This window comes from Catharus ustulatus, chromosome 13 (assembly GCF_009819885.2).
Source record: "Catharus ustulatus isolate bCatUst1 chromosome 13, bCatUst1.pri.v2, whole genome shotgun sequence".
In the NCBI taxonomy this organism is placed as follows: Eukaryota; Metazoa; Chordata; class Aves; order Passeriformes; family Turdidae; genus Catharus; species Catharus ustulatus.
In genome coordinates, this window is record NC_046233.1 from 17,390,553 (window position 1) to 17,415,222 (window position 24,670).

At 45.4% G+C, this 24,670-nt stretch overlaps 1 protein-coding gene across 3 annotated transcripts in view; it reads left to right on the plus strand.

Annotated features, from left to right (window-relative positions):
* RAD54L2 (RAD54 like 2) overlaps positions 1-24,670 on the plus strand; it is a 68,238-nt gene that overhangs the window by 31,505 nt on the left and 12,063 nt on the right. For 2 of the 3 annotated variants that reach the window (XM_033071275.1, XM_033071273.1), the window contains exons 3-12: positions 14,980-15,178; positions 16,554-16,693; positions 18,241-18,372; positions 19,111-19,343; positions 19,837-20,019; positions 20,295-20,428; positions 21,135-21,331; positions 21,826-22,168; positions 23,392-23,569; positions 24,054-24,305. In XM_033071275.1, coding sequence (XP_032927166.1) covers positions 14,980-15,178; positions 16,554-16,693; positions 18,241-18,372; positions 19,111-19,343; positions 19,837-20,019; positions 20,295-20,428; positions 21,135-21,331; positions 21,826-22,168; positions 23,392-23,569; positions 24,054-24,305 — 1,991 coding nt within the window. Of the gene's footprint in view, positions 1-3,511; positions 4,255-14,979; positions 15,179-16,553; positions 16,694-18,240; positions 18,373-19,110; positions 19,344-19,836; positions 20,020-20,294; positions 20,429-21,134; positions 21,332-21,825; positions 22,169-23,391; positions 23,570-24,053; positions 24,306-24,670 lie in introns of those variants that run through there. The other variant, XM_033071274.1, reaches the window with a different exon arrangement.

Below are 24,670 nucleotides of genomic sequence, written 5' to 3' on the forward strand. Positions count from 1 at the left end.
GTGTTTCGTGCAGTTAGATTTTTGTTACATTATGTACAACTTCCCAACATCCCCCCACTTATGATTTAGATGAGTTTGTGGAAGAAAAGACACCAACATTTATATGAATAGAATGAGAAAAAAACAGATTTACCAAATTTTATGTCTTATAGTTCAGTCTAAAACTCACTAAAGTCAATCGAAAAACTCCTCTAGTTTTCTGTGGCTGGTTTAGAATTTATCAAAAAGAATTTTTATTTGCGGTGCAGTGTTTGTTTAAAAAGAAAATGATTCTCAAAGCCCAGCAATATTCAGTTGCTAACACAGAGTGTTGTGAAGTCCAAGTGTGATTCTGTCTGAACTGTTCTGGGTGAATAAACAGCACCTTATACCATGTCCAAGTCAAACCTGGTATTCTTGTGTGTTTTCTGTGTTGCTAAAACAACATGGAAACTAGGACAGGGAAAGTGGCCATAATGATATGTGTATGTACTACTAGCAGGTGCTAGTGAAATGTGCCTGTCAAGCCTGGTTCACGTTCAGTGACTTACAAACAATTTGGGTTAATAGGCAGCTTCCCTGTGCAGTGCAGGTCAGTGGGGTGTGCAGAAGGAACTGGTGGATGTGGAGCATGGCTGGGAGAAAGCTGTGGGGTGGGGAAGGGACTGTGCAGCCAGCATGGAGCAGAGGGTGGGCAAGGAAGGTCTCTTCTGCTCCATGGGGTGGTGATGAGGGTGAACAACCTGGAGAGAAGGGAACCACCCAGCTTGCAGGGACCAAGAGCAGGGGGGTACATCATAGATCCAGTGCTTCTCTCTGATGCTGTCCTTGCTAGGCTTGGATCAGGTCAGTCTTGAGCAGTCATGGAGCTGCTCAGCCTGTGGAGCAGGGATTGAGAGGTTCAAGGTGAACAACAGGCATGGGACTGGGGAAGAAGCTACTCCACCTTGAAGGGAATGCACGTTTTGGGACATTTTATTGAAATTTATTTAGTTTAACTGACTTCAGTTTGATAATGTTGTTTGCTATATAGAGGAACTGGTGTCCTGAAACACTTTACAGTCAAGCATGAAAATACAAACTTCATAGTGTTGGGTTTTTTTATCTCCTAAGATTCCCTAGCAAGGGAATCTCTCATATGATAACAGTTTTTTGAGAAGCCTCTTGTGACATATAGCACAGTTTGTACAATTGCAAAGAGCCTGTGGTTTGAGATGAGGAAGGTGAGGTGTGACAGCTGGGTAAGATTTCAGGCCCTATAGGGGAGGGAGAAACTTCCTTATTGGTAAGACTGGCCTCACAGAAAAGCTATTCAGTAAATGGACTTACCTGTAACAAGATTACCTCCCATGAGGAGATCATTTTATAAACTGACTGTTTCAGGCAGATCTAATTCTTGGTTGTGTGAATATGTATTTATCCTGGCTAACAGTGGGGCCTTACCAGCAGGCCATTGTGAGTAGCAGAGCTAGAAAAATTTCCTTTTCCATTTTGCACACTAAGTTGAAGAAGAAAATTCCCTTTTATTGCTGTGTGCAGGACAGGTGTAGGATTTCTTTTCCCCCAGTATATAGAACTTCCATTTTTCTCATGCTTGTCTACTGTAATGTGGATATGTTGTGGTTTAACCCCAGCTGGCAGCTCAGCCCCACACAGCCACTCACTGTGCCCTAGTGGGATGGAGGAGAGAATTGGAAGGGTAAAAGTGACAAAGTTTGTGGGTTGAGATAAAGATAGTTTAACAGCAAAGCAGAACAAGGAATTCATCAACTCCTTCCCATGGGCAGGCAAGTGTTCAGCCATCCCCAAGAAAGCAGGGCTCCATCACAGTAACAGTGACTTGGGAAGACAAACACCATCGTTCCAGACATGCCCCCTCTCCTCCTCCTCCTTTCCCCAGCTCTATATGCTGACAATGACACCATATGGGCTGGGATATCCCTGGGGCCACTTGGGGTCAGCTGTTCCAGCTGTGTCCCCTCCTGACTCCTTGTACATCCCCAGATCCTCACTGGTGGGGCAGTGTCAGAAGCAGAAGAGGCCTTGAATCTGTGTTAGCCCTGCTCACCAATAGCAAAAACATCTCTATTATCAACTCTATTTCCAACACACATCCAAAGTCCCCCATACTAGTTGCCATGAAAAAATTAACTCTTTTCCAGCCAAAACCAGCACTGCATGCTTTGCAAATACCCAGTTGTATTTACTTGTTTTTAAATCTTGCTTTCAAGTTTGATAAATCTGTTAGGTCAAATTCTGAGGTCATGTTTGCTTATTTATTCCAACCCTACGAAGTCCTTATAAGGCCTGTTACAAGATCCTTGGCTATGCACTTATTTAATATATTTGTCCCTCTTTTCCTCCTTGATAAACATTGTGTGCCAGCCAGGCTGTTTGAATCTGTGACATAGGTGAAAGGCTGTCTTGTAACTGAGTGTTTTAATTGTAATACAGTTATTTTTTGTTGTTTTGGGTTTTTTTTCCCTCCTTGTAAAATGTGTATAGTTCTAATTATGAAAAAGCATCTCGGGTTTGTTTCAAAGTTGTGATGTACCCTGAAGCACTGAGGGTGTTTTGATGGCAGCAAGCAGTTGCAGTGCCCTGCTACCCTCTCAAATAAAAGGTCAAATAAAAATGGTTGGAGTAACACAAAGGGGAACTGGGCTCTGCTCTGGCTATGCTTGCAGACCTTTAGATCAGCTTTTGCTGTTGTGAGTGCAGTTCATTGTCCTGGAGTCCTGTAGGTCTGTACTGGGGCTGGTCAGACCTGCCTGCTTTGGGTTTCTTGTGCATGCTTGGTTTTCCCAGTGCTGCCTCAACAGTTGTTTCAATAAACAGCTGACTTGGTTACATGGACAAATGCTCACTAACAGCCAGCTAATTTCATTACGTGCCTCTCAGCCCAGGCTTGCTGTTTATTACTGGCATTAGATATGCCTGTGGAGGGAATTGGACATGGAAAAAGTCTCTAACACTGAAGAAGGTTAGGCAGGATGGATAGACTTTAGGGGTTCAACCAGAGCTCTAAAGGACTTATTTTGTACTTGTTTATTCTCTCTTGTGCCTGCCCTGGTGCAGGTGAATGACTGGAAAAAAGGCTCACTTAAGGTAATCACCCACTCTACAAATTCTGACAAGTTCTTTCCTGAAAACTAAGAAACTTACAGTGGTCTACAAGCTGCTGCTTGGATGCTCTTCCACCTGTTATGGTGCAAACAGGTTACAGCTCCATCACATTGCTCAAGTTTCAGTCTCAGTTGTCCAGGTTTCTTGCAAATTAGCAGGCATCATGCAAATAGCTCATAAAATCGCAGTTGTTTTCGAATCCAGAAAGGCTGTACTCCTTTTTTGCATCTCCTTCCCACCCACTTTTCCTTACATGCTCTGAAACTCGGAGCAGAGTTACGCTCCTGCGTGTCCCCTGCGCTGAGCTCCTGTTGTCTGTTGGGATTCCCCTTGCGCGGGGCCCCACCGGAGCCCGAACGGTTATGTAAGGATTTTTATTTTATTCTCAGTCTTGGTCTCTGCCACTAGTTGAACTGGATCACAGGCTGAGTGAATGGGATCTGATCCGTACGGCGTGCAGCTCTGCTGCTCCAGAGGAGAGAGACCTCCCCCGTACACACCCACTCAGCCTCCCTGCTCCTCTTCTCTCTTCTAAAACTCTTTTCCCAGCATAGCTGAGATTGCTGCTGCTGATGGGGAGCGCATAAGGAAGCCAAAGCGTCCCGGCAGCGCAGCTCCAGGCATCGGTCCCCAGTGGAGCAGCAGCTACCTCGGGCAGGGCTGTGCTGTTTGACTCTCCAAGCAGGGGAGGAGATAGTGACAATTTTTATTTAGGCTGAACACGAGGCATATTTAACTAGTTATATAACAGTGACCCTGGTCTGTCTCGGCTGGGTGCAGGGAGGATATATACGTCCTGCTTCTCGTCACACCAGCTGGGTGGATTCAACACTAGGAGCTATTTACCAAAGTTATTTTCAGAAACTTTAAGTGCAGGTTTCCCTGCCTATACCCTGGACTGTCTTATCAGGAGTCTTTTCCCGCCTGCGAACTGAACAGCCAGTGAGAGTGGATTTAGTGTTCGTGTGGCTGTGGGCAGAGATAAGGAGTTGTCAGGAGTGACTGGAAACTTTTGTCCTGAAGACCCTGAGACAAGAATAGCAGAAGAGCTGAGAGTGTGAGGCCACACTGAACAAGTGTGCAGGCAAAGAGCTCGCCTCGGTGCACTGAGCAGCATGCTACTCTTGGATGAGTCTCAGCAGTTTCCAGGTAGGACACAGGTGGGGGATTTTGTGGGCTTATTTTTCTTTCTTTTTCTCTCTTGTTTTCTTTTTCCTCTTGCTTTCCTGTTACAGGCCATTCATTTTCTCACCCCTGGGCTGAAGCACCCCACTTAGTGTCTAGTAAAAAGCATCAGGAACCAAGGCTCTTCTGTAGGTCTCAGGTTTTAATGTGCTCCCTACCAAGCAGGGATGGAAGAGGTTGAGATTTCACAGCCTTTCCGTGCCTGTTGGCCTGATGGAGAGGACATGAGAAGGAGCCTCACTCTTCTTTTGTGCCTGTAATTCAGAAGTCTTTGGTGATGTGACATTCTGGGTCTGGCTGTTAATGTTTCTGCTGCTGTTGTGTTGTAATGCTGTGAAAGTTATTTTTTCCAAGAGAGGAGGCAGTTGTTAGTAGCAGTATCATTTTATATTCCCTCTCGTCTCCGACACCCCCTTTGACTTTGTGTGTATACTTTCCCTGCAACATCCTACTTGATAAGAGTTTCAAGAGCTTCTTTTGTCAGTGAAATATTTGGTGACTTGCTGACTGGGCAGCAATCTGGGCACCAGGCAGAGCTGTTGGTGCTTGCTCCAGATCCCCTAATTAGTGTCTAAGACACTAAAAGCTACTTGGCTGTTTTCCCCCCTATCAAATGGAAGATGATGGTGAAATCCTAACAGGAGTTTACAGTTTGGGGATAGCTGCCACTTAATTTGTTTGCTGGTGGGAGGATGTTGTGTGTTGGAGAAAAAACTTAGTTCAAATTTGAAGAACTTTCTTAATTTGTAATTTAACTTATTACTTTGAGTTGAGGTACTTTGTGGTGCCAAGCTTCTTGCATGCTGTTCATGTGGCAAAAACCTCCAAAGTCATGCTATGAACCTAACAGACTGATCAAAAATAGTCCCCAGGAGTTCCAGCTCTGGATTCCTGGTTTATTACAGAAGTGCAGTGTGGTTGTCATGAGGAGTTTTTACAGAAAAAAGCCATGCAGTGTTTGTTATCCATTAGTGGGAAGGGAGGGTTCTAGAAAAAAAAAATCCATCTTATTTCTCTGGTTGTGGTGGCAGGACAAAGAAGCTAATTCTGGGAGAGTGTGAACTGAGAAAAGAAAGGAATTACAGTAGAAAATGAGTTTGGATAAATGAGGAATCTGGGTGATGATACAAGTGGCTTATGTAACTTAGTCTAGATAATACATATAAAAAGAGAAGACAGGGAGGGAAAGAAGCTTTTGGAAGTGAGACTGTAGGTCACAGATGAAGGGAGAATACAAGGTTAGAGGCCTTTCAAAAATTTTGTGTGGAAAGGTATTTGTACAAAAGTAAGAGAGCAAAAGTGCAAATTAACTCCTCTTTGTACTCGTGAAGCTGTAAAGTTTGGGACAAGGTTTGTCACAGTCCCCACCAAAGTCTGGCAGTAGATAATTATCTCTCTTTGAGGAAGCTTTTTTAACTGATCTAATGAGGTTCTGTTCTGGCTGGTGGATCCAGGAGAATCTCCATCACACTTCTGCACAACCCTCCTGTCCCAAGAGAGATGATAAACTGTACAAGGTCACTGAGTGAGTCTGTGCAGAACTTACACATCTTGTTCTTCCCTGGTTTTGTGCTTGAACCACTGAGCAATGTTTCTTTTCTTCTCTGGTTTATATGGCTTTTCCTTACTTAAAGGTGCCTGAACACTTCTTTGGGGTTTTCAAAGTAGCAAGCACCTGTATATGCAGTGCTGTGATATCTTTTTGTTATTTTAAAAATGTTTCTGGAAAATTAGAGCAGATTTTAATTATTTTACGGTAGCACCCACCAACTAGTAAATCAAGGTTTGTTGCAGCACATTGCCTATCCCCCTGTTGTCCTGCGAGGAAAGTGCCATTTATGTAAAGATTACTCCTGATATAAACATGTTTTGTTTTTTTTTTTTTGACCACAGAGACAATTGTCATTTTAGCTACCTTATGAAGGAATAGTGCCTGTTTCTTTTCCAGGCTGTAATGTGCTTGGCTTTTAGGGTGTTGGTTGTTTTGGATGGGGAGTCCTTGTGATATTGTGACTTCAATTTGCATGAGTCTGATGGCCACAAACAACTTTGCAGCCTTTTGTCAAACTCCTTTAGCAGCACCAATACTTTGGAAAGGAAAACTAGAAGCAGATTGTTCTTTCAGTGATGGTGTTTCATCCTGGTCTTATTAACTTTCTCCAGTGCTCTCGGTCACTTTTCTGGCTGCAGTCGATGGGAGAAGTGCCAGTGGAATGCGGTGGCACACAGGCTCAAACTCAACAATTTGAATTTTTCTCCCAAGTGATGCCTCCCTCATTAAACAGAGTCCTTAAAAATTCCTCTGAAATTACTTTAGAGACTGAGGCAGAAAAAGGGAATGTAGCTGAAGTTCTGTGCTTTGTTACAGTTCTAAAAAACATCCACACCTGTATTTTGTGTTTTTCAAGTAGGAAATTATATTTAAGGAGAAGGAAGAGAATTTTTTATTAGAGCATAGGACAGGGAGCCAATAACCTGAGTTACTCAGCGCTGATGCCTACCTGATTGCTTTGATTTAGTTTCCTCCTCTGCAAGATGGACAGGAGGGTGTTTCACAGGTTACTGTGGGGAGCTCTTCATGCCCATGAACTCCTTTGACCCTGACTAGGGCACAAATGACACTATTATAATTTTGAAATCACTCCTCTCTTATACCAGTGCCATCAGGAGCAACAACAAAGGAGGACTCAGATGCTGGAGGATGCCTTGTGCTGGGATTATTTCCCATGCTACTCTTTTAAATTAGGTGTGAGTGTCGACTGTCTTCTCCCTGTCCTTGTTAGCAGGTCCTGAGCAAAGCTGTGATGTGAGTTTGAGGCAGAGATTAAAGTTCAGTTGGTGCTTGTTGTTTGTTTGCCATTTTGGTGGCCTTGGAAGTGTGTGGCATTAATAATCCCTTCTTTATTATTTCTCATTGCTCTGAGGGTATGCTGGTATAAAGCTACAACTCCCAGCTACCTAGTGTAAATTAATGCTTATGTAATCATTGCATAATGCAGAATGCTTGCTCCCCTACTCGTCCTCTTTTCTTAGTCCCTGAAATTTATCCCTAGAAGAGTCATGGTAGCAGCCAGCTGGATTCACTGTGCTTGGAATGTGTCAAGCCCCCATATGCATCTATTTTCTGAAGCTGGAAAGGGGAAATTTAAAATTGTTACCTAAATCAATATTTAGCCACCACAACAAACTAGATCATATTTCTCTTTTTTTAAAAAGAGTTGAACTATTGTGAAAATAAATAAGGTTAAATCCGGTTACTTCTGGTTTAGATCCCCATGGTAATTTAATCTGGCTGACAAAACTCTATTCTGGGTTACTAGTTAACTGGGATAACCAGAAAGGGGAGGTTTCAGTTCCCTCCTGCGCACAGCTTGTTGAAAACTTCCAGCCTGAAACACTTCCTGACTCCAGAGCAGTAGTTTTATGTAACTCATTGCTCTCACACACCCCTGGCTAAAGGACAAATGAGACTGATCCCTGCTTTCCTTGCTGCCTTAGTGGGTGCTTTTCCTGTCTTTGTTTCCCTGTCTTCACTAATGCCCACACAGTGTCTGCGCAGGAGAGAGGGCACAGCAGGAGGGAACAGTTTAAGTTTGAGGACTTTCATCGGGAAAAGTAGTTTGGATTACGTATCTAGAAGAGGGATGGCAGGTAGCAGCATTCTGTATCTCTGCAGGTGTTGCTGAATCAAAGCACTCTGAAAATGTTTGATTTGAAATTTCACAACCCTCTTTTGAGCATATTGGAGCTGGAAATGGATACAGGATTGCCCAGTGCTCCGGAGTAACCAAGAGCCTGTGGTGCCTGCAAAAGGGAGCCTGATGGGCACCTCATCTGGGCTGCATTCAGGGGCTTGTGCAGGACAGGAGGAGGTCCTGGAGGGGCTGGGTGCCCTAGCAGGTACCTGCCACACTCCTGTGGCCATGGGGTGCCAGAGGCTGCGAGCCTGTGCCATACAACAGTTATATAAGTGCTCTTTGGTGTTTATGTAACCCGGGTCTCAGCGTCCGCAGAATTGAGGCCCAGCCAGAACAAGATCTCTTGGGTATTTGGGGCCTGGTTCTGCTTGCATAATCCCAGGGTTAGAAGATATATCGCCTATCACCAAAGTTGGCTGTTTGATAGTCCGGTTTGCCTCTCGGCACTTCTTGGCTGCTTCCTTTCCCTTTGGTTTCTGGGTGGTGTGTTCCTTGCGCCTGCCCTTCAATTCTGCTGCCTTTTGTTCCTGAAGGATTCCTTCAGGCCAGGAAAGGAGTTTTATTCTGCAGCATAACCTCATCAGCAACTGATATGCTGAAAGATGTCTGAAGGAAAAAAGAAGGGCAGTGCTGCCTTATAATTTATCTTTTAAAGTTTTCCATTGATTTGGGCTTACTTCTTGCCAAAGGAGACTGGAGATGTGTTTGACTTGTGCATGCTCAAGGTCTAGCTCCCTCTTCGTGCTCTGGCCCACGGAGTCAGTGCTGGTGGCTTTTTCTTCAGAACTCATCTCTTCCCTCCATCCCCTGGTCCTGGGCTGGGGACAGAGGCAGCTGCCAGCCCTCACCAGCAATGTGCAGATTTCCCGTAGGTGTCTTAAACCCACAGCGAGCGATCGCTTTACTAATACTTAGAGAAATGAAAAACACACTACTCAGTCTTCAAGCAGTGCTCTTTGTTATACCAACATGACAGACTCCGTGTCTGGTTACAGTGACAAGTATGAACGACAGACCTGGGGTGGTTAACTCCTAGATAAATCAGCAAGGGGAATGAAGATGTACGTGCTTTTTGACAGGTGAGGGAAGCTTCCCCTGGGAGCAGCTGAGCCCGAAGGACGCCTCTGTGCCTGGCAGTGCCGTGGCTGTGACTCAGCAGGACACGGCCGAGAGCGGCGTGGGGAGCCGGTCCGTGCTGTGGGCCGTGGGGCAGGCGGGGCCAGCCGGGCCCGGGGCTGCAGCTCCCGCTCGCCCAGGGCGCAGTGCCTGCCCTGGGAGCCCGCAGAGCCGCGGTCCGTGCGGACAGGCGGACAAAAGGCGGGTCCCGGCTGCGGTGCTGGCAGCAGTGGCAGCTGCCGGTGACCGGAGAGGGCCGAGGGGCGGCCGGGCGCGGGTGCTGCGGCCGGCGCGGGGGGGCAGGTGTGCCGGGTTATATAATACTTACATAATTAGGGCTTTGTTAAGCGCTGCTGGCTGGGAGGGGCGTCCTGCCGTCGAAGACTGAGCCCGATTATTTTCCGAGGAGAACAAAGTCTTGTTGCTAATTAGCTGCCGTGCCAGCGGCTGCCGCGGAGAGCCCCGAGTTCCCGGCGGGCCCGTGTCCTGCTCTGTCCCGCTCAGATCCCCTCTGGGGCGGCTTTCCCAAAGCTTTGGGTGGAAGCAGCCAGGTGTTGATGTGTGCCGGCTTTGTGCCTCTCCTGGCTGTTGCAACAGGTAAAGCCTGGAGGAAGGGAGTCTGAGCTTTCCCTTCCTTTCACCTACACTGTACTTGAGGGGTTTTCACACGGAATTTCCTGCCTCCAGCCCAGCCTTGTGGTGCACAAGTGTTTTCACACCTGTGTGAGAGGTGCTCTGTGCAGACACCACTTCCCCCTTCTTGCGTGGCATCCATGCAACAGCTGTACCAGGTGCATACAAATAATATTCTGAAAGTATTTAATTTATATTGCACAGCTGAGTACAGAGGAGCCAGAGGGCTCTGGCTGTCGCCAGCCCCTGAGTTGATTGCTGTGCTGCAGTTAGAGAACCTCTGTTCTCCATTAGCCAGGTACAGCTGCAGTCTGGCATCACCTACCCAGCACTCCAGCTCCCAGCACACTGGGGAAACTTCACATAACCCCACCGAGCATTTTCCAGCCTGTTGGAGCCTTTGCAGTCAGGCTCGCTCTGCAGAGTTTCTCCTCCAGCCTTTGGCACTCCAGTTGTAGTTCAGTGTGTCAGGGACTAAGCTGCAGCTGGAACTGTGCAATTAGACTTTCTTGTGCCATCCCTCAGTGCTCCTCCCATTCCTGCTTTGACAGCTCCATACCGGCTGTAGTAGCACTAGCTAGTATTAGCTAGTCTCTGACAGGCTTTTGCCTACAAACTGCATAGAAGTTCCCAGAAGGCCTGCAATAATATTTAACTGCTCTTTGTTATTTGTGCAGGACTAAAGAAAGCTCCCAAAGTAAGAATTAACTGCTCGCTGCTCTGCATGCAGCTACCTTCCTCACCACGCATGCACATCCCTGTCCTTAGGACAGGAAAAAATGCCCAAAGACTCAGCAAAATTGTCCTGTTTGGTATCCTGAGTTTCTGTAGTGAAATGATTTTATAAATAGACAAATGTCTGGCTTTCAGTGCTGTGTCTTTCCTGGAGTCACTGGAGTTACCTTTGCAATGAAACTGGTCTCCCAGGAGGGGAGATATACATACCAGCAGATAGTAACTGAGCAGGCAAGGAAGTCACCAACTTACATAGTAGTTTGTCCACTGAAGGGTGTCTTGGATCTTCTTATCCAGCAACCCCAGGCAGGAGACCTTCAGATCTTCTGAATGGGAATTTCCTGTGAGTGCTAGACTGTTGCTATTGTCTGTGGATGCACAGACACTTGGACTTACTGAGATCTGCCTTGGCTATAACACTGTTTTTCACTTACCTTGGTGTCAGAAGACAGTGTTAGTTACACAAATGTCACACCTCAAAACATGACACTTTGCAGCAACCTGAGCCATTTTGCAGAGCAGGCCGTCAAGAGCAATTCACTGCTTAATCAACGATCTAGAGAATATTCTCCAGGCTGTATCCTGAGCTGTTGTAACAGAAGTTTGAGAAGGAGGTGATGGGGTGAGCTTGGCTGCAACAGGAGGTGCCTGACTGCGGGACAAGTCTTTTTCGGTGTTACACATCCTGAGTCACAGCTGTGTGCAGTGTTTAGGGACAGCTCTGGCAGTCACACTACGTAGGGAGCATCTGAAGCAGTGTTACACACAGCAGTCACGACTCTCTTACTGAGACTTCTAAACTGTAATAGTGTGACATGCAAGTGTCGAGAAACCAAACACCTCCCCCTGTTTGTATGTACATCTGGGGGTGGTGCTGGTCCTGCTTATTGAGTGAAGAAAACTGGCAACCTCTGGCCTGCAGCACAAACCAGAGCCGAGCTGTAACCAGGTCTGTTGGGTTTTGAGAGGCAGGCACATTTCACACCTCTAAAGTGCATGAGAAAGGATACTCATTCCCTTCTTGGTTTTCAGGATGCCTTGCAGGACAGAGCGCCTGGGTGTGTGCAGGTGTCCATAACCACTGGGAACTGTTTGGGGATTTCTCAGCTATAACCCACCTGAAGGAGCAGCTGCATTGATGCTACCACCACTTCCCTTGGGAGATCCTCTTTGTAGATGTGGTGAGGACAGTGCCAAACACGGAACAAAGCTGATGCAAACTGAGTGATTCTTGGTGCCCACAGTGTGTAACCATGGGTGGGATTTGCACCTTGCCAACAACCACACCGGGCCCATAGCTGTCTTCTACTAGGCAGACCTGGACCTGCTTTTTCTGATGTGGCTCATCATGCTGTGCAGGGCTGTGCTGGGTTGTCACCCCCTGGGCTGGTGGCAATGCTCTTCTCAAACAGGCAATGTGGATAAATGCCCAGGTCTTCCTAGAGTGCACAGCAGCTCCAGAATGATCAGAGAGTTGTCAACATGCAAATGTGGCTGATGAATTTTTTGTGTTGTGTAAAACTTACTTGTATAACTATGTCAGAGTAGTGTGTTGAGCTCCTGTTACAAAACCATAATTGCGTTTCTGTTGTAGATGTAGGTTTGGCAAAATTGGGGCAGGATTATTCCATTGATTACCTGATGGGACTTGTTCTACGAGTCTCTTCCCACACTCCCTCCAACCCAAAGATCAGACCTGTTCTTATACAAAATAGGTGTTGGTGTGTGTAGTTATTGTTTCTTAATGTGTTTCTGTCCCAGTGTGGGTCCCATTTTCACAGCTTGGAGCTCACCGTGTTGGAGAGCAGCCACACGACTGCAGTGGGGAGCCACACTTTTCATCTGGGTTAGGTTTAGGCTGTGCCCATAATCACGTGCTTAATACAAAGGAGCAGCAAAACAATTCCTGCTTGGGAGCTTGTAACTGCCAGCTCATGCCACAGGTGTGGTGGGAGCTGTTGCAGGGTTAGACTTCTGATTTCAACATTGTATTAGTTAAACTTTATGAAAAGTTTTATTCCTGGTGGTGGCATGGATAGGAGCAGCCTTTGGGAAGCCGGCTGTCCCTTGAATCCCACTGCAGCTGAATCGGTGAGATGTTTGGAGCTGTCACTAGTGTGGAAGAGCTCTTTTGATGCATATGTGTCAGGGATGTGGGCTGAGGCACAGATTGTGTTCCTCACCTCAGAACTTGTATTGACAGGACAAACACCAGCCTGAGCAGACATGGCTGTAGCGGATAAGGGCTTGTGCTCAGTGCAGTTTATCATCAAATTTTGGGCTTCAGGCTCCTGGTCAGATGAGAATTATATTTAAAAAACCCTCTCTGATCCAGCTGTGTGTAGGTTTCACCAGAGCTCATATTACACATCATTAAGAGTAAAGAAAGGTAAAATGCAGAAATGGAATGAGTCTACATAGGGATTGGCCAACACATCTGAAAACATAGAGGAAACAATAATTTGGGCTCCTGAGCCTTTAGGTTTTGCTATTATCCCCTTCTCCTGAAGACACCCTTGTACAATGCAGGTGGCAGGGTGGCTGCTGGAGGAGCTGATGTGGGCAATTGCAGGAATGTGGTAGGAATTGCTTCCTCTTCCAAACAAGCATGGCTTTGTGCTCTCTGGTGCCTTGTCAAGGTCCTCCGGGCCCAGGGTGAGATGGCAGCAGTGTAACCATGGCAGTGTTTGTCTCCGGTTTAATGACTCATCCCGGAGCATGTGATCACGTGTGCAGCCTCCCTGCTTCCCTTTGCCCTATTTCATCCAATCTTTTGATCTAGTTATATAACCAGGAGTCAAGAGGGGTGGGGGGAAGGAAACAGTGCTGAAGAAATGCAGGTAATGTGACTAAAATGTATCTGTAGCTCAAATATCAGAATTGTTGTCTGGGAAGCCTGAGAAACACGGTTTATTCCCAGTATAGTTCTCTGTCTGCAAGTGAGCTCATGCTTGATATTTGAGCTTGTAAGTCTAAAGAGGCATGGTGGGAGGACAGGGCTCCCAGACCTTGGCTATGGTAGAACGCTGTGCTTGTAGCAGTGAACCCCTTTACCTTTATCTTCATATGCATAACTCTCCTTGCATTCATCATGAGATCTGTTCCATGCCATAAGCTGTGGATACCTGGTCTTCCAGTATGGGTAGGGCTTGCAGAGACAGATATTCACAGAAATGTTTGAGCTGCTCTGCTGGTACTGGTCCATGGTGGGCTGAGCTCTGAAGTCTAAATGTGTTCTGACGTAGACTTGCTGGGGTGGGTCTGGTGGGATGTCTGGAGAGGAAGTTTGCAAAGTTGGTGCTTTTGAACAAGGTGTGAATCTGCTTGTTGTCATCTCAATTTTAAGATGTGATACTGGGGATGAGGTTAATTTAATGGGCATATCAACATGACAGCTGTAGGTGCAATGTGCTGTACTGAAGCATCCTTCATTTAAGCTCCCAGCATTTTGAGAAGGAATGCTCTCTGTCTCCAGATCCCTCAGAGTCACAATGTGATGCTTGTTGGTTCTGTATTACTTCATCTGCCACATTCCTCTGCACTGATGTCTTCTTTCCTTCAAAGTTCTGTCTATGTGTCATTTCAGTTCAGTCATTAGCTCACATACACAATGTAAGCAAAAAAGCTGATTACAAGATGAAGTTCAGGGTATCTCTTTGCTTGACACAAGGGGACAAAATGCTTCAAAGAAGCTATTGCAACGCTTGTCAGAAACAGTTTGCTTCAAGGGAAGCTTTTGAACAGAAACATTTCCTTTCTTTGCTCTGGATATGTTAACTTGGTCACTGGCAGCCTGTTGAAGAGCCAAGTGTCACATAGAACAAGGTGTCATTTCACATTGTGCTGTAAGAGTGGAATCAGGCACAAAGGAAAGTCTGAAAAGAGGAGAATGAAGAGAAAAAGGAATGCATGTGATTTATAATGTAGAAAGAGTATTGCCACTTACATTTTGTTTGACAAAAAGCTTGTTGGAAATTACCATTTAAACCACGAGTGTGAAGCCTGGTGCTGAATCCACTGAGCTGCCTGCTGAGCCATGACCAGATAACCTTTTACATACTGTATTCTGTTGACTTGGGAGATGGTTATGCAGGTGTCATATAGATGGAAATTTCTGCCTTACTTGAGTGATGTGAAACACAGAAAAAGAGATTCAAGTTCCTTGTTTTAATCAGAGTTTATAGAAAAACAGAAAAACAGAGTTGTTTCCAGTGCTCTGCATGGACCTAAGTAATTTTGCCTTGTCTTCTTGTCAGGACACTTTTGGGCTGCATTGAGGGGTGTTAGTTTGGCTTTCACTAGGGACAGATCCTTCACTGTAGAACTTTTTAGCTCTCTTTGACTGTCAGAACGGACCCCAGTTTTGACTCTTAGAGTGACATGCTTGCAAATGAGTGAGAGTAGGGCTTGTCAGTTCCCATTCAGCTCAAATGCTGCTGAATGCTGGTGGAACAGCCAGCTGCCAGCCTGACCCAGCTGTCCCCATGTCATGTTGTTGCCCTTGCAGACCAACCCCAGGAAGCCGCGTTCAGCGGTGACCACGCGGAGCATGCGGAGGATGGAGAATGGCAGCGCTCGACTTCAACTACCTCATCTCAGAGCGAGCGGGCAGAGCAACTCTTGCAGAACCAGCACAAGAGCCTGGCCTCTGAGGACACCAAAAAGAAGAGGGCTCAGAAACCGTCTCACATGCGGAGGAACATAAGGTGAGCAGCAGCAGCAGGACAGAAAGAACTCAGGTCACATATGGTGGTGAAAACAGAATCTGCACTTTGTTTCTGAGCTACGTTGTGCCACTGCTGGCAAACCAGATGGTTTTTCTTTTCCAAAAACTTAGAATTTCACCAGTGGGAGTAGAGTGATTTCAGACTGGAGTGCTGCATGTGGGTGCAGACTTGTTTGGTATTTCAGAAGAGTGAATATTTGGTTATGGAATATATTGCAAAAATTGTGTAATTGCTGCTGTCTTTTGAGAGATGTAATTGAAAAACAGTACCGCTGTTAAGAAAATACGAGTTTCAGATATTTGCTGAGGTGAATCCTTTTGCAAATAGCCTAAGATACAGTCCTTTCCTATACTGTCCTGGGTACTTGTTGACAGGAATGCTGATGCTATGACTAGCAACTGAAATGTTGGAAGTCAGTTTCACCTGCATTTTATAAAGCAGTAATTGTTGGATTGTGTAATTCACCACATATTCTGGGACAGGTTGTGAGGTGATAAATCACTAGGAAATTTTGCTCAAGGGAATTTTTTAAGCTCAGAGGAGAAGTAATGGAACAGGAACTCCTGTGGCATCAAGTGGCTGTCATGTCCTGTGCTGGTGATCTTTGGTGCCTGTGTAAGCTTGTGCAGATTGATTTTCTTAAAGCTGAAAGAATAAGCATTGGATAGGCCTTGGAAAATGAGACTTCATTAGGATGAAGGAGATGTCCCTGATGTGCGAGGTTGGGTGATATTAAAGGCTAGTTTGAGGGAGTTGGATTTTACCACTGTTTGTACTGCACCTCTCCTCTGGCAAAAGCACCTTCCTTTCCAGGACTGTGACACTGAAGCAGGGGGAAAGCAACTTCTGGAAGTAAATAAAATTATCTGTAAAGGGAAGGTGCTTTGAGACAATTGTTAAAACCACTAGAGATCCTAGCTCTGGAAAATGCAGTCAGAAGAGAATCAGGGTGATGACTTTTTGTGGGGGAATTGATGTATTTTTATCCCATACGTCTTCTTTGCATGTCCTAGTGCATTTTGTGTTTATAAATTGCATATCAATAAAAAACACCCTTTCAAGCAGAAAAACTAGTCTCTGGTAACCTAGTTTAAGTATGTGCTTACCCATTTAGATTTTTCCTCTTTTCATTACTTTTGTCCTTTCCTTGAGTGAGTAGTGTTACCTGTAGCTGGGAAACACAGTGTTGAAATAGCTATAGAATTTGCCCATATCTTTTGGGAGATGATGTTCCTACTCCATGTGGCTGATAGGATACCTGGAGCTTGTCAATCATCTTTGCAGCAGATGTGCAGCTGTTCACGTTTTTGAAAAGAATTGAGCGTAACCAAATCATGTTTACTGCTATGTTCAGAAAGCTGTTGCGTGAGGACCAACTGGAAGCCGTGACAAAAGCAGCCCAGCAGGAAGAGCTGGAGAGAAGGAAACGGCTTGAGCAGCAGCGGAAGGATTATCCAGCCTCTATACCAACTGTACCCCTGGAGTTTCTTCCTGGTAAGCACTGGGACATGCCAGCCAAAGCAAGAGTTTTAAGGATAGATGTTGAATGAAGAAGGCAGTGCCATGCTTGTCCATGATAGGATGAGAGGTAATGGTTTTGACCTAAAGGAAAGTCGATTCAGGTAGATACAGGGATACTGCTTTACAGTGAGGGTGCCAAAGCACTGGCACAGATTGTGCAGACATGTCACACTCCTGGAAACATTTAAGATCAAGATGGATTGGGCTTTGTGCAACCAGATGTAGCTGAAGATGTCCCTGCTCAGTGTAGAGGGATTGGTCTAGATAACCTTTCAGGGGTTCTTCCAACACCAAACATTCTGTGATTCTCTGCTATACTTGGACTTTCAAGTGTAAACTCTTGGAACAGCAGTTCCATACCACTTATAGGTTCAGTGTAGGCAGTTCCACTTCTGAGATTGTTTTGTATCAAGATACAGTGGCTGCTTGGTGAAAGGTGCCAGGTAATGTTGTTGAAGATATTTTGACATATTAAGTGTGTGTAGGGGGATGCTGAAACAGAGCTCTCTTGTCTTTCCAGCTGGTATGGGAGCTTAAATCAACAGGCTTGGCAGAAATGCCAGATCCTGTTTGTCCTAGGAATGGTGTGATAACACATGTGTCTGGTACTGGGAATAGTGAACAATAGACTGGGTGCACATATGTTGGTGATGTAACCTTGACTTTCCTTGCCTGTTTTGGTAAGCATTGAGTTGCAGGCAATATAAATGGTTAAGCATCACTCATGTCTTTGGGTGAATATGCCACCTTGCATTGTTTCCCAGTCTGGATCATTTTGGTCATTTAGCTTCTAGTGCAGCTTCAAAAGATGTAAAGGGCAGAGAAGTACAGTTGGATGTTGGGCAAGGGTAAGGAATTCTTGAGTTGACCTTGCCTCTTGAAGAAATATAAATTCTCCCTTATGTGCAAGTGTTAAAAACACTTTTACATGTGGGAGAAGGAATAAGAGCTGTTTAAAACACTTTAACTTATGCAGAGTAGATTCAGTCCCAGAAGAATGTCGTTGCTTGCTGTGTCACTGCAGTGGTGCTGTTTGGCCCCATTACCCTCTCCCCCACATGGCAGCACTTAAAGCATACAAACAAATGCTCTTGATCAGCAAAAGTTGTTTATGGTATGTGGGATGTAATTATTATAGTGTCCCTACTAACAAAGGGAGTTATCATCCCTTCAGCAATTGGTACTTTCTCTGCTGGATGAAACGCAGCTTTTACTGAGACCAGAAAAAAGAGAAACAAAGGGCTTTAGCATGTTGCATGGTCAGTGTGCCCCAGTCAGGGCATGAAACAGAGGGTGCCATCAGCAAATGGACTATTGTTTCAGCATATTCAGAATGGAGGAGAGTGTGACCCAGGAAGCTGAGTCATAGCAGGATTGTAGACAGTGAGAGTCTGTTATGGAAAATTCCAGGACTAAGTTATTGGAGCTAAAGTGGAAGGAAATACTGTCTGGTTTCTGAACAGTTTTGTCTCCTTCCCCATTATTATGAATTACTTACTGTTTGTAATTTATGTTTGTAGAGGACATCGTTTTCAGAACAGCAGAGGCAACCCAGCTCCCCCCTCAGGTCCTGGCTGAGGAAGTGATCTGCCTCGACAGTACCAGCAGTGGCAGTGAAGATGATACTAAAGGAAAAAATAGCATTAAAGATGGTAAGTGACCAATTGCCTCAGCCTGCTCTTCTCACAATATGCTGTTTATTCAGCCACAAGTCTGTTTTCATCTGGTCAGATGCTCCAGTGGTGAATCACTTCAGATTTTTGTAGGCCTATTGGTTTCAAATAATTTGGGCAGTTCTGGCCTGTGAATCCTAAAATGACATTCATAAATGGCCTGTCAGGCCCTCTTGTGAACTTGTGTTTATTTCTGCTTTATAAATGCACTTAACTTTGCTCAGTGGGTTGCTGAAGAATGCTTACAGGAGATGTGGCACCATTTGCTGTGTGTAAAAGGAGCATCTAAGTATTCAGATCTGCAACTGGAATGGGTCTTGTGTCTCCTGTCCCAAATGGATTCAACTGGACTCCTTGGTGATCCTTAGGCATTACATCAGTAGATAAAATTCATGTCTGGGCTTGGGAATTAAGAAAACATATGGAAGAGAATGTAAAACACTCCTAGAAACTTTCTCATGTTCTCGTTGGATCAGCCCAGGTTAATGTTCCCTGAGACATTAGGAAGCCAAGGAAACTGATGCTTTCATATGCTGGTCTGAGGGGCCTGGTGTGTGCCTGTATCATGCCTGCTTGTTCAGGATGCATCGTTAGACCATGGTGGAATTGCAAAAGCTGGGGGTAGCCTTATTTTCTGATAGGTTTTATCCATTTATAATAAACCCTGATGTCAAGTTAACTTCCTCCTTATTCTCTCCTGTTTTGGTTACTTTACAGAAGTGATTGAGCTGAGCTCAGGAGAGGATGATGCCCTCCAAATTGTGGACAGCAGTGACTCTGGCAATGAGGGGGAGGAGGATGGCAGTGAAGAGAGCAGTGGCTCTCATGTGAATGATGCCTTAAATCAGTCAGATGCTCTGGGGCAAGTTATTGTCAACATCAATCATCCACCAAATGAGGAGGACATTTTCCTAGCTCCCCAGCTGGCACATGCAGTAAAACCTCATCAGGTAGGCTTTGTTAACATTGAAAATGCAATGAACTCAGGCCAGCTTGCCTGGAAATCTCAGCATAGCATCTTTGGTGAACCCTATGATCAGTCTGTTGGTGGTGGTGACTGTTGTGGACAGTCAAATGATAAAACTGAATTAGAGGAAGGCCAAGGCTCTGTATAACCTCAGCTGTTGTCATTATCAGACCTTTGTATATTTAGATGAACTTTTTAAAAAATAAAACTATATTTATAAACAAACTAACCAACCCCAATTCAGATCATCTGGCTACCAATTAATTTTGATTTATCGATATATTCTCAAGAAATTCTCTGAGCAAGTAAAAATACTGAATTTCTGAGCCTTCCCTAGACTGGAGTCCTTTAGTAAACTTGAAACATCCCTTTTACATTTTCATGGTCCTCATGTACTTGCCACTCTGTAAATACATACCCATCCTGGGCTTTTTTGTCTGCCAACATTCTAACACTTTTTCTACTTTTCTGCCTAGATTGGTGGGATCCGATTCCTTTATGACAACTTGGTCGAGTCCTTGGAGAGATTTAAAACCAGCAGTGGGTTTGGGTGTATTTTAGCACATAGCATGGGCCTGGGCAAGACCATACAGGTCATCTCTTTCTTGGATGTACTTTTTCGGCACACAGAGGCAAAGACTGTTCTTGCCATTGTACCTGTAAGTAGCCACATGAGGGGCTGGCTGAGGGGCTTCCTTATGCTACTTCTTTCTTTGTATGGAGAAGGTTGATTAGTGTCCCATCACTCATTAAGATCTATCACATCCTTGCTGCTCTTCCCCCTCTATCATTCCCTTTGTTCCTGAATTTGCATGCTGTGAGCTGCTGCTTCCATCTGGGCACACTGGGTGTCATTCCCTAATCTCGTTTTTACTCTTAAAAATCCCAAGTGACTCAATTGGGTTTTTAATCCTTTCATGGCTAACTTTTTCAGGTGAATACGCTCCAGAACTGGCTAGCAGAATTCAACATGTGGCTCCCAGCACCTGAAAACCTTCCTGCTGATTATAACTCCAAAGAGGTCCAGCCCCGCACCTTCAAAGTCCACATCCTGAACGATGAACACAAGTAGGTGACAGTAAAAGCGTTTCTGAGCTCTTGGCTCAGGAACCTCTGCTTCTTTCTGGGTCATTTTCCCTGCATGGATCAGGGCAGTGCAGTGGTCCTGGGGAATTCTCAGTTCATTGACTGTGTCTATACACTTATCTGTTGGTGTCTTCACCTTCTGGGTGGGATATATTTGAATCTGCTGATGCTGCTCCAGCCATGTATTTATCCATGTTGGCCAGGATGTGATGTACTGTGGTGGACTGAGCAAAGAAAATGTTTTGATCTGAACCAGTTCTGAGCAGGCTGGAAGGAAATGAAACCTGAGGGACGGGAGGATTGAAGGAGACAACAGGGGATAAACAACTTGAAGATTACAACCATGTTCATTGGCAGCTCCTTCTGAAAATGACTTTTGCAGAGGCAAACTCAACAGCTCTATAAAAAGGGAACTCCTGAGTTTGATATGCTTTTGTGCATGACAAACTTCTACACCTCAATTATTGTAAGGATTTGTCATTCTCATCCTGCTATCCATGGCACATAAAAGGGTTTTTTTTCCCCCTGTATCTGTTTCCTAAAGAAATTTCATTGTAAAGCTCCATCTGGTTTGATGAGAGAAAAGTGCTTTATTTAATTGAATGGGTATTTTTTCTCAGCAGACTCCAATCCAGTGAATCAACATGAAATTGGAGTAAAGCTTACGGTTTGTTTGGTTGTTTTGCAGGACGACAGCTGCACGTGCAAAGGTGGTGAATGACTGGGTGACAGAAGGTGGTGTGCTGCTGATGGGATACGAGATGTACCGTCTGCTCTCACTGAAGAAGTCCTTTGCCACTGGCAGGAAGAAGAGAACAAAGAAACAAACTGGCCCTGTCATTATTGACTTGGATGAGGAGGACCGGCAGCAGGAGCTTCTGAAAGGTGGGAAGTGAGCCCTCAAGAGGGAGAGTGTGACCCTGCTGTCCAGCTGGGTCCAACTGTGGCAGCACAGGGAAACAACCTGTAATTTGCTTTTAGTTTTACTGACATGATAGAACTTGGCTGGGTGGGATTGTGTCTTTGGAGGCAGAAGGTTGTAGAGCTTTGTTTGAATCTCTAATTTCTTGTAAGAACTGCAAGTAAGTGTAGAATTTAGTACACTAAACTCTGGCATTTTTCAATGTGAGATTGTCACTCTGATTTGATGCAAGACACCCAGCTTGATGCAATGCAGGTCATTGAACAGAAATCAAGGGACAGCTCATTACCACATTTTGCTAAATCAGAGCTAGTGTCTTTGTTATCTCCTGCATCAGCCTTGCTCTCTGCACTGCTTTGTTGTCTTTCAGAAATACCTCTCTTTTGTGAAGCTGCTGACCTTATAAACCAGAACTTTGTCTTACTCATCTCTAACACTTAATGTCCCCTGTCCTCAGGGATTGAGAAGGCTTTGTCTCGCCCCGGCCCAGATGTGGTTATTTGTGACGAAGGACACCGGATAAAGAACTGCCATGCCAGCACTTCGCAGGCCCTGAAGAACATCCGCTCGCGCCGCCGGGTGGTGCTCACTGGGTACCCACTGCAGAACAACCTCATTGAGTACTGGTGCATGGTGGACTTTGTCCGGCCTGACTTCCTGGGCTCGCGGCAGGAATTCAGCAACATGTTTGAGCGGCCCATCCTGAACGGGCAGTGCATTGACAGCACCCCCCAGGACGTGCGGCTGATGCGCTACCGCAGCCACGTCCTGCACAGCCTGCTCGAGGGCTTTGTGCAGCGGTGAGTCCACGGGGTTCTTGGGGTGTGGTCTGTGCAAACAGCTCCTGCAGCACACGTTACCTGGCTTCTTTGCAGGGTTTATGCAGTACAACTGAATCGTGCTGCCTTACAGAATCGTGGAAGCGTTTAGGTTGGAAAAGACCTGTAAGATCGTCAAGTCCAACCATTAAGCCAGCACAGACACCTTGTCCCCAACACCACACCTATGTCTTTTAAATCCCTCCAGGATTGGTCACTCCACCACTTCCCTGAACAGCCTGTTCCAATGTCTGACCACCCTTTCCATGAAGTAATCCGATCCAAACCTCCCCAGCACAATATGAGGCCATTTTCTCTTGTCCTGTCACTGTTACCTGGGAGAAGAGACTGTTCCCTACCTGGATATAACCTAGGTAGTTGTGTAGAGACAGAGAGAAGTCCCCCCCAAAGCCTCCTTTTCTCCAGCCTGAGCTCCCTCAGCTGTTCCTCATCAGACTTGTGCTCCAGACCCTTTCCAGCTCTTTTACCTGAATCTGGACACGCTGCAGCACTTCACTGTCTTGTAATGAGAGGCCCAAAACTGAACCCAGGATTCAGGGTGGGACCTCACTAATGCTGAGTATGAGGGGAGGTTCACTACCCTGGCCCTGCTGGCCATACTATAAATTTGGTTTGCTTTGGTACCACAGACTCTGATAATAGAGAATTGCACCTCTAACTGCCCTACAGTGACCTCAGGTTTATTTTGATGGCTTAATAGCCAGTTTGGATGTGTGCTTTGTGGCATCATTATCCAAGAATCTGGAAGTGTTCGTGGAAGTGTTAAGAAAAGTGACAGTGACTCCACCACTCTGGAAACAAATCAGCTTTTTTTTTTCTCAGATGAGGATTCTAAGATGCTGGTCTGGAGTGTCTTAATCATTGGCAGAGCTGAAAATAGACTTTACATCTTATGTCTGTTTTTCAACCATGGAAAACAGACCTTTCATCACTCTCTTAACTCTGTGACCTGTGCTAGAAGATTGTAATGTTTGAGATCTTTGTAATTGTGTTTACAATTGCTATTTGGCTGCAGGGAGAGTATCTCAGAAGTGTCATGCATTAGAGAAACGCAATTTAGAGATCCTTCTCCCTGCAGCTGGGTAGGCAAGAAGTCAAAATCTTACCCTACAGCAGCCACAGGGAGCTCATACTGGGGAATTCTCTTCCCTGTATTTATCTGACTCTTTTTATTTCCTCCACAGGCGAGGCCACAACGTGCTGAAGGTCCAGCTCCCATCTAAGGAAGAACATGTCATTCTGGTACGTCTGTCCAAGATCCAGCGGGCCCTTTACACGGAGTTCATGAACCGCTTCCGTGATGCAGGCAACAGTGGCTGGCTGGGGCTGAACCCACTCAAAGCTTTCTGTGTCTGTTGTAAGGTAGGTTTTGGCAGAAGATGCAAAGAAATATTCTAATATGTTGAGGAAAGGGGAATATAAGTCAAAAGAGGAGGAGAAAGTGTGATTGGTCAGGGAATCTTCTCTCCCCAGAGTGCTTTGCAGTGGTTCAACAGTATTGTTGTCTTTGCTTCCAGAGCTGGGGTGCAGGGATGTTAAATGTCTCTTTCAAACTGTGCAAGAAACCTGCTGGCATCAGCTGAAACAATCTGGGCTGATATCTTCAATTCCTTAACCTTACCTGCTTAGTGTAAAGAGGCAGCTTCCTCTGCCTTTGTGCTCTATGGGGCGCACAGTGACCTCCTGGTTTGTTCTCAAGGAAAGGCTTGGACACATTTAAAGATATGAGAGCACAGAAGAAGTATTAGTTCTTTTCTTTGAATAGCTATGGGGGCTGTCAGGTCACAGTCATTGACAAGCAACAGACCAGTGCAAGTCTAACTACTTCCTTTCTTTATCCCTTCAGATCTGGAACCATCCGGATGTGTTGTATGAAGCTCTGCAAAAGGAAAATCTAGCAAATGAGCAGGATTTGGATGTAGAAGACCTTGGCACAGCAAACACTAATTCCCGCTGCCAGCCTCAGGGAATTAAAGTTAAAACAGAGAGTAATGCTTTGGCATCACCAGTTGGAGAAGCTACTAATAGCAAGTTCCTCCAGAGTGTTGGCTTCAACCCTTTTCAGGAGAGAGCAAATCAGGTCGTAACTTACGAGTGGGTGAGTGTCACTGCTGGAAACTTCTTCATCTGGAGAGTCTGAAAGAATGGACATTTTTCTGAAGCAGAGCAGAGAAGACTCTTCTGTTTGAGTTGTGGGTTTCTCCTAAGTTCTGTTTACCACACAGCATCTTGCTAAGCAGATCTGTGAGGTGCTAGGAGGGGTTTGTGACTCTCATGAGGTAGAAGTGCAGGCACACTCTTATGTAACTGTTCTCATCTGACCAAGAAGGCTGTGGACTTCATTATTCTAAATAAAAGTGCTAGGGTGAAGTTTGATCTAAATAAGATGGTGGTAAATCTAGAAGGATGGAGGAAAGCTCTTGAGATGAAAGAGTCATGAGAGGTTAAGAGGACACTCATTGA